The sequence below is a fragment of the Daktulosphaira vitifoliae genome, unplaced genomic scaffold, assembly GCF_025091365.1.
Source record: "Daktulosphaira vitifoliae isolate Bord-2020 unplaced genomic scaffold, ASM2509136v1 Scaffold_1, whole genome shotgun sequence".
Classification (NCBI taxonomy): Eukaryota; Metazoa; Arthropoda; class Insecta; order Hemiptera; family Phylloxeridae; genus Daktulosphaira; species Daktulosphaira vitifoliae.
Window position 1 is genome coordinate 62,608,889 of NW_026099572.1, and position 10,458 is coordinate 62,619,346.

General features: G+C 24.5%; 2 protein-coding genes and 1 long non-coding RNA gene across 3 annotated transcripts in view; 2 read left to right on the forward strand and 1 right to left on the reverse strand.

Moving 5' to 3' along the window:
• LOC126905510 (uncharacterized) overlaps positions 1-10,458 on the forward strand; it is a 101,424-nt gene that overhangs the window by 12,427 nt on the left and 78,539 nt on the right. The gene's annotated exons all lie outside the window — the stretch shown is intronic.
• Positions 5,504-7,826, forward strand: LOC126905662 (uncharacterized). Its single transcript, XR_007704069.1, has 3 exons — positions 5,504-5,637; positions 6,045-7,318; positions 7,381-7,826. It is a non-coding gene; the product is annotated as an uncharacterized LOC126905662 (long non-coding RNA).
• LOC126905530 (uncharacterized) overlaps positions 7,959-10,458 on the reverse strand; it is a 9,399-nt gene continuing 6,899 nt past the window's right edge. The window contains exons 5-7 of the mRNA XM_050685309.1: positions 9,515-9,592; positions 9,348-9,425; positions 7,959-8,240 (exon numbers count right to left, since the gene is read on the reverse strand). Coding sequence (XP_050541266.1) covers positions 8,158-8,240; positions 9,348-9,425; positions 9,515-9,592 — 239 coding nt within the window. The 3' untranslated portion in view covers positions 7,959-8,157. The remainder of the gene's footprint in view (positions 8,241-9,347; positions 9,426-9,514; positions 9,593-10,458) is intronic.

The window sequence follows — 10,458 nt, forward strand, 5'->3', positions numbered from 1 at the left end:
TGTAATAACACTCGTATGAATATAATGATTAACTATTAAGTATACCCTCAATGGAGACGTTCGTGCCCAAAACGTCAACCACTTTTAATGGTTTTAGACCCTATTGTATAATATCTAACACCTACTCATATTATTAGCATTATTTGCTGATCCTGTCGTTTTTATAATTTGATGATTTTGTTTTCTGTGAACTTTGTTTTTAAGCGTCGTAGTTATAATACTATAAAATTTCAAGGTTTTACTACAAATTATAATTTAAATAATAAACAAAGAGAAAAATTGTATAAGATGATTAATTTATAATATAAAATTGCAAAATCTTTATACCAATTTTAAAAGAATTACATTGTATTTTTATCCGTTTATTATACAAGATATAATAATATATTTTTATAATTTTTAACTCATATTATTAACCTTCTATCAGACCCCATTTCTAAAAAAGTATAAAATATGTATAAAAAAGTTCATTTTTTAGCTTCGATGCGAAGCTGAGAAGGTATTGGTTTTACTATGATGTGTTTTTTTTTTTTGTGTCTGTTACCACTTTTTCTCAGCTCTCACCAAACGGATTTCTTTCAACGATACGTCAAAAGATCACAAATCGTATCTAGTCGAAGACATTACCCTTCAAAATTGAAAAAATTTCCCTTGTTCCCCGTAAATGGGGGAAACCTCCAAAAAAATTACAAATTTAAAAATCGCTAATTTTCGAAATTTTTTCAATTTTTTTTACTAAAAACTGCCGTAACTTTTTCAAAAATGAACATATNTTTTCGAAATATTTTCAATTTTTTTTACTAAAAACTGCCGTAATTTTTTCAAAAATGAACATATGAATATAACTTTTTTTTATAGATGCTTGATGTCTTTACCTATCATTTGGTATATATTTTTTGTAAATTTGACCCTTTATCTGCCCACAGGGGGGGATTTAAAATGACAACTTTTTCACAAAAAATTAACTTTTTCAACTTAACTTTTGAAAATGTTACGGAAGGTCTGACACTTTTATATATATCTTAAATTAAAGCTAATGTAATATACTTTAATTTGAAAAAAAAAAATTTGACCTCTGGACTTGTCTTCATGGTGAAAACGGCTACCGAATGCTATTTTTGTGTGAAATTTCTCGATTTTATATTTTACATTTTTTACTTTAAAGTGCTATAACTTTTTAAAAAATGTATGGATCAATACAATTTTTTCATGAGAAGTAGTATTTATATACATCTTTCATTGGATATACTTTTTTTTTAAATCAGACTATTTCCCTATATATGGGGGGGCTTCAAATATAAAAAATGCATATAGAAAGTAGAACTTTTTCAACTTAACTTTTGAAAGTGTTCCGGAAGGTCTGACACTTTTATATATATCTTAAATTAAAGCTAATGTAATATACTTTAATTTGAAAAAAAAAAATTTGACCTCTGGACTTGTCTTCATGGTGAAAACGGCTACCAAATGCTATTTTTGTGTGAAATTTCTCGATTTTATATTTTACATTTTTTACTTTAAAGTGCTATAACTTTTTAAAAAATGTATGGATCAATACAATTTTTTCATGAGAAGTAGTNTTTTACTTTAATAGGCTATAACTTTCTGAAAAATGTATGGATCATTACAATTTTTTTATGAGAAGTAGTATTTACATAGATTTTTTTAAATCGGACCATTTTCCTTAATACAGGGGGGATTCAAAACATAAAAATGCATATAGAAAGTAGAACTTTTTCTACTTTCTATATAAAAACGGCTACCGAATACTATTTTTGTGTGAAAATTCTTTTATAATTTACATTTTTAACTTTATTATGCTATAACTTTTTGAAAAATATATGGATCAATACAATTTTTTATGAGAAATTATATTTTTTAATAATCTCCTTTTCATTTGACATACTATATCTTAATCAGGATATTAATAAGGAACTAGCAGATCATGTAGCTATTGGAATATACACCCATTTTTTAAAATTAAACACTATCTAAAGATTTGCATCGAAGCGTTTTTTTTTTATAGTGATTTTAATCACTGTCAGATATCATTATACTTGATCCAACTATGCTACGTCACCACTGTTCGGCGATCCCCCTGTGCTGGGTTTTTTAATTTAAAGACATTATTTGTTACCATATGATATATAAATATGGATAAAAATTCAATAATAAAAATTAAAAATAAATAAATTACAAAATTATGTGCATCATTAAAAATTATATTACGAAAAAAAAAACTTAATTTTGGTTTGTAAAAAAATTATTTTAACTGCAAAATCTTATTTTTAAGACGCAAAACAAAAGCTTTTACTATTAGAAAATGTACTTTAATTAATTTTTCTTGTATTTCTTTGAGCTCAAACACGACTTATATTTATTAGTTTTATGTGTATTTACATTTATATAATCATTTTTCTGAATTTAATTTTTTTATTATTAATATTACAATACATTTAATTATTATGATACGAGTATATACAATTATTCTGAATCTGTTGAACATTGATTTTTCTCCCAACAATATTTGCATACTGTTTAATATACGCAATGTATTTATTACATGTTTTATTCTTATTGTTCCGTATCATCGAGTAGTGGAAATTCTCAATAGATTATTTATTTTTAAAACTTAATTGCACAGTCGGTGGTAGATCCACATAATTACAATTCCACAATATTATATCGATTATAACATTGCATTAACGATAAAACGATATTTTGAAAAAAAAATACAAGTCCAAAAAAAAATTATACTGAGAACTTTTGATAACCATTCATAAGAGATTGATGAACTAAAATTAGTTATATTTATATAAAAAAATTTACATTATTATATGAGAGAATAGTGAAATAGTAGTTGTTGTTTACAAGTAATACAGAGTGATTCTTTTAACACTAGTCACTCAATTTCTCTTAAAAAAATCATTGTTTTTTAATTTTTTGAGTTACACACGCATCTGTCATAAAATATTTTTTATATTCATCTCTTATCTTTTAGATGGATGTCAACTTAAATTATTATAAACAAATTAAATATGTATGTTGCCTTTAAAAATTAAAATTATATAATTAAGAAAATGACTGGTCGATAACAAATTTTAAATCAGCATTTCAGAAGTTGTTAATAATTAAAATTAAGTACTAGAGGTATGGAGTGAGTGTTGCTATTTTTATCAATAAACATTTCTTAGCTTCACTTCTACTCAAGCCTAGGTATAAAAATGGTAACAACTTCTGAATTACAAAATTTGTTATCGACAAGTCATTTTCTTAATTAAATGTGTTTCTATTATATAAGCTAGTTAAATAAGACATAACGGATGAATATAAAAAATATTTTATAATAAATGGAGATACATGTGGAACTAAAAAAAGCCAAAAAAATAATTCACTAAAAAGTTATTGTTTAGGAAAAGTGATCGCCCGTGAAACAATCACCTGTATAGGAGTGACATTATTAAGGTAGAACTCGATTCCGTTATGACCTATTTTTTAAAATTTTTTTTGATACTTTAAGTTACTTTTAACTTCCCTTTGAAGCTAAAAGTTTCTCTGTCGCTACTTTTTCTCAGTTATCACCAGATCGATTTCTTTAAACAATACGTTAAAAGATCAAAAATTGTATCTAGTTAAAAACACTGCCCTTAAAAAATTTCTTCATTCCTTATAAGTGGGGAAAATCCTCAAAAAAATGTTGATATTTTAAACTTTTTTTTTCATTTAAAACTATTATAACTTTTTGAAAAATGAATGAACACAAAACAATTTTAAATAAATTCCTTACGTATTTCCCTTTTATTTGATGTAAATATTTTGAAAATTGACCGTTTGTCTGCCCGCAGGAGGAATTTAACAGCAAATTTATTTATTTAATTGAAATATAATTACACGAAAAGTTAACTTTTTTAACTAAACTTTTAATAATGTTCTGGAAATATTGTGTTTTTTTAAGATATGTTAAATTAAAGCATATGTTATATTTTATAAATTAATAAAAACTTCCTGACGACCTATCTATAGAAGATATGCAAGTGGCCGTCGCAGTTGAAAAACATGCCATTTTTGTGTTAAATCTTTTTTTTTTTATATATATATATACCTTATAAGGTTTTTCCATAATAATGTGGCTACCGATTTTTATAAGTTACATTAAATATAAATTTTTAGTATTTTGAATATTTTACCTCCTCTAAATTTAAGAAAAACGAATGAATTTTTGAACTAGCTTAAATTTTTTTTTAGCATTACATATATTGGGATGTACGGTTGCCGTGTAGAGGTAATTCTACAGTCTTTTGCGCTCGGGGTGCAAAGTTCGAATCTCATCCGTTTAAATAACTTTTTTTGCATTTTTTCTAATTATATTTAATATGGAAGAAATTCATTTGATTTTTATCTCATTTAGACTGAATAACAATGTATTTTATACATTATTATTATGAAATGTCAGGTTTTTCTCAACATTCCCATTCGGTCTTTTAACTTGTTTCATTTGTTTTCAAAAAACAACCAGGAAATCTCTATTAGATAGGCCGCACACTTACGAACTTTTTTAACATGCTATCAGTTTACTATCAATGACTGGCGATGATAGCGCTAAACAGTATCGCCAACGTTGCTCTTTAATGCGCGAACAATATACTTTCATAATACCAGAATAATGTGTGCTACAATTATATGTCATATTAATTTAACTTTTTTTTTAATTTGTCATTACGGTTATTTTTTAATTAATTCAATATGGAACAAAATTTCGCTACACTTTTTAAAAAAAATGTATTTATTTCATTTGATGTCATATGTGAAGCAGAAGATGATTCAGGTATACTTATTGAATATCCTGATAATATGAAACCAATTAATAAGTACCTTTAGATCAATTTACATTAATATACAATAATTGCTTTAATTTAATTTATATGCTTGATTTAAATATTTAATAATAAAACACAATAAATTATTATTAACCATATATTTTATTAGTATTCTCGAAAAATGTATACTTAAATTTTTACATTAAATTTAACTAATAATAGAAAATTATATAATTAATAAAATGACGAATGATTAACAACATTAAACCAGTATTTCAGAAGTGATGACAGTTTTCATACCTCGGTAGGATGGGTAGTTTGGTTAATAAATACACATACAATATGAAAACATTTAATCACCGATAACAATAGAATAAAAAATAAAGCTCTCTAATTGGCAGCAGTTTTGGTGGTGTAGGTCATTGTACAATTTTACATTATTGTGCAAATATTGTACGATTCCTCTATCAGTTACGAAAATTATCAATAAGATATTTCATAACATTTTTGTATTTTTACATTTTAATTAATTGAACATTAATTAATTATGAACAATTATAATTGTTATAACATATAACAATAATTATTGTTCATGTCATTATTTTTTTTAATTAAAAATATNATTGTTATAACATATAACAATAATTATTGTTCATGTCATTATTTTTTTTAATTAAAAATATCTATTTAAATATTAACTGACATTATAATTATTGTATGTGATTTGTATGAAAAGAAGTTTTGTGAAAGTTTATTATTTCATTCATTTTTTTATCAACAATTAGTTAGTTTTATCTATAATATGAAGCTATAACTTCTGGTAAGTACACTTGATGTATAATCAGAATTACATTTTAACTTTTTTGGATGTACTTGCTGTTATTTGTTTATCAATTAAGTAAATTATACATTATTTATTCATTCATAATAGAAAATTGTAAAAATTTAAATAGTTATTGTATATTAAATTAAACAAAAATTTTTATTTATTTAAATTGATATATTATTATAATGATAATAAATTCATGATAAATGAAAGAATAGTAAAAAATTAAAATTGTATAATAGTAAAAAAAATACAATACATAATATAAAGAATTCAATAAATTATTTTCACAATATTAGTATGATATAATATTGTTGAATTTTTCAACAATATAGTCCTCAATATAAAAAAAATATTCCATATACCTAGAAAAATTAATAATTTATTTTTAAATTAAATAGCCTTTGATAATTCCTTCCTTTGAATGAACATCTACTTGAACAAAACTTCACTAAAAATAGCATACCAGTTGGGTAGTGAAACACTTTAAAAGAAAGCGCTAAAATATAACACAAAATAAGATACTTGTGATCACACGAACGAGCAAAATACAAGTGTCATAACCTAAACAATTAACATAAATTGTATGTTAAATATATTGAAAAAAAATCATAAAATATTATAAAATTTTCTGGTAGTTTTAGAAAAACGCTATGCAATAATTGCAAACACCTAAATTTATCAATAGATACTTTCACAACCTCAGTTCATACGATGGTCATTTTTTAATTAAAGCAACAGAAGAAAAATATATTTCTTTTACAAAGTTTGTCTCAAACAAATTTATGGTTCGATTTATTGACACATTCCGTTTTATGAGGACTAGTTTGGCGGCTCTTGCTGAAAATTTACATACCACAGACATAAATTTATTTAAAAAAACAGTTAAGGCATTTTCAACTGACAATCTCGTCCTAGTGATGTGAAAAGGTGTGTATCCTTATTCATATACATTCTGATGGGAGGAGTTAAGTGAACAAAAATTTCTATCAAAAGCCGAGTTTTATGATGATTTAATTGAAACTCATATAGACAATGCTGAATATGAACACGTTTAGCGACATTTCAAGTGTCAAACGCTCAGTTTGCACTATGATCTGTATCTGAAAACTGATGCGTTTATACTAGCTAATAATTTTACTAATTTTGACGGTTATGTCTAAACAAACATTAATTGGAACCTGCATACTATTTTAAAAATTCTTTCTTTCGATGCTATGGTGCTGCATACAGGGGTGTTGCTAGATCTCATGAGTAATTATAAATAACAGCTTTTTATTGAGAGAAATATGAAGAGTGATGACGACTTCAGTTCTTAAGCATGCTGTTTCAAACAGAATAGTCCTCAATATGATGCAAGTCAATCTAAATCGGAAATAATATATTTAGATGTCAACAACTTGTATGGCTGAAGACTTTTAGTGGTTATATGTGAACGATGAAGCGAAAATTTTAAATACAGTAGAATTGTTACCTGTGAATCTTCCTATAGGGCTTGAAGTAACGCTGTTGTACCTGAAAAAAATTCACAATGCCCAAAGAGAAATTTAAACTAAAACATTCACCAAATTCATTAGTCAAAAAATGACTGTTTACTTTTGACCATAATGAAAACTATGTTGTACATTACCTCAATTTAAAACAAGCTATGGCAAACGGTTTAAAATTAGAAAAGGTAATTCATAAAATTATTGTTAAAAAAAAAATTAATAATAATATCTTGTTTTTAAATTACAGGTACATTAGATGTTACAATTTAAACAGTGTGGTTGGCAAATTATATTCAATTGAATACAAAGATGAGACAGAAAGTTAAAAATGATTTAAGAAAGATTATTTCAACTTAATGAATAGTACGGTTTTTAGTATATAAACATGTAAAATACGTAAACATAATTTCAATATGATCATATTGCACATCGCTAAATTAAGTAAAGTAAACTAAAGTAAAGTAATTTACAGAGAAATTAGAATAGGTACTATACATACACTTTTACTGGTTAACAAAAATATCTAACCAATCTAGAGTAAAATTTGAAAATTATTTTTGATATGCTTAATATTAAGACATTAAGATGTTCCATTTTAATCATTTCCATTGTTTTTCTATACAGTGACAATAATGTACAAATATTTTGGAAATAATAGGATTTGAAAATTTAAATAACCCTAATTTGAACAAAACAATATATGCTTGAAGTCAATATTTGAAATTCAATTTAAAAACATCATAAAAACCTTAAAAAAAAATTAATAAACAAATTTTTGTTGTAGTTTTAGCCTTCTAATCTTGGTTTAGTTCTATATTTTTATGTTAAATAATTTTATTATAATGATTAATGTAAAAATAAATGTTACATAAATTTTTTTAAGTATACTATGCAAAACATATTGTTCATAATAATTAATTTTATTTTCTTAATAAATATTTAAATCAAGCATGTAAATTAAATTAACACATTTATTCTGTATAGTAATGTAATTATAATACATATTTAACACAAGAAAATTAACTTATATGTACTTATTAAATGGTATCAAATGATCAGGATATTCAATTAGTTCGCCCGATTCAGGTTCCGTTTCACATATGACATCTAATTTTGTACAAAAATAAATTATTAAAGAGAGTTACGAAATTGTACTCCATTATGATTGAATAAAATAATAGCACATTATTTTATAACCGTCATGGCAATTAAAATAAGGAATGATGGTTTAATACGACCAATGGCTTTTTTATTACAATAATAGTATTATACATTATTCTGAAATTATGAAAGTATATACTTAAACAAAATAAAATTACTTTCATGTGAAAATAAGTCCTCAAAGAAAGAAATGAACTTGACCTATTATTAATTTTTTAAAAACTCAACCTTATTAATCTGTTATACACACATAATAAAATAATATTGTAAATATTATGTTTCTTTTATGTCTTGTATACTGTCCAGCTAAAGGCTAAGATTAAAGAATAAAATAAAATTTATTTATATTTTTTAGTATTTTGTAAAGAATATGTAATTTTTAAAACTTTTTTCTTTTATGTTTTGTGTACTAACCAGCTAATTGATTAAGTTTAAAAATAAAACAAAAAAATTTATCCATATACTTTGTAATAGCAAAACTATTAATTCACAGTTTATTAATTGCAATACGTAAATAACGAATGTGTTGTGCCGAAAGTTAAAACAATTAACTTTTATACAAGATGTTTATTTTAAAGTTAAAGCTGATTTAGATTCTCTTCTACCTTATCTAAAATGNAAGCTGATTTAGATTCTCTTCCACCTTATCTAAAATGTCTAATTATATATTTTTAAATCAAATAGTGTATCAATAACATTTCTGTAAAATAGTACAAGTCTGCATAATAATAAATTATCACAGGATGTAATTATTTGATTGTACCTTTATAAGATCTGATATATAAGATTTATACACATTTGAAGTAATATAAATGTCTTTTTTAATATAAACTTTAAAAAAATGCAAATATGTTATAAATATTCACTATTATACAATTTAAAAATAATTTGGCATTTGTACGTCGCCATGAGTAAATTTTTGAGTTCTCCAAAAATGTAATATATTATGGATAAGTATTATATATAAATATATAATAGTATATATAGTATGTTATATATATATATATAAAGGACTTTATTATAAATGTATAGTAATAATTATAAAATAATTACCTTCTTGTCTAATCCCTTCTTGTTTATCTACTTCTGTGGTATTTTGTATCATATTTATAAAAACATTTTGTGTAAAATCTAAACATATTAAAATAGTAATTAGCTCAATTTTTAAAACTTATTTAAATAAAAAATAGATGTACAGTAGTGTAATAGGAAAACTTTACCATGTTGCTGAATCGTTTCTTGCATTACTACTTCATTGTTATGTTGTATTAAGTTTAAAGAAGGATTTTTTGCAATATCTAAGTATTATAACGTAAAATATTTTTCAAATAAATTTTTTATTGCTCACACATATTAACAATATACCAATAAAGTATTGGTAGGCTGTATTACATTCAGTGTTGAGAAGGAACTAGTTCCAAAAGGAACGGATTCCTGGAACGAGTTCTTTTTGAAGGAACGATGCTAGGAACTGCTTCCTTTTAAAATAAAGGAACGAGGAAAATGAACAAATTCCATTTTTTAAGGAACGTGAACGGAAATTACAGTTCCTAAAAATTTTTATAAACATGTTTTAGTGTAGTTTTCTTCGTATCTAGACATTAAAATATTATGGTATTTTTAGTTGACTTTTGACAATTGTAGTCCTCTATATACCCAGCTGAGATCGTAGGTTGTTTAAATGAATCAATTGACTATAGATAGTTATTATCACATATAGGTATACAGTAAATATTTAATATATGTGTACATATATTAAATAATGCACCGAATATTATCGTCGTTTCTTGTTAACTAATTTATGTTAAAGGTTTTGGGTTTTCTGATTTATTATTTCTAACTTATATGTAGACAATAGACATTGGTCGCGTTGACACAAGTCGTTAGCATTTACTACCTGCTTATAAATATAATTTTCGAATACTTTTAGATAAGGAATACTACAAATTTGTTTTGTATTCGACTGCTGATGAAAATCATTGATGACCGTTATCATGATCTCATTGCCACAATTTTTTAAATAACTTGGTTACATAAAAGGAACGAAGAGTGGAACGAGTTCTTATTTTGGAGGAACTGGATCTGGAACAAGTTCCTTCTTAATATAAAGAACTAGGATCTGGAACGAGTTCATATTTTAGAAAATGAACGGGGAACGGAACGA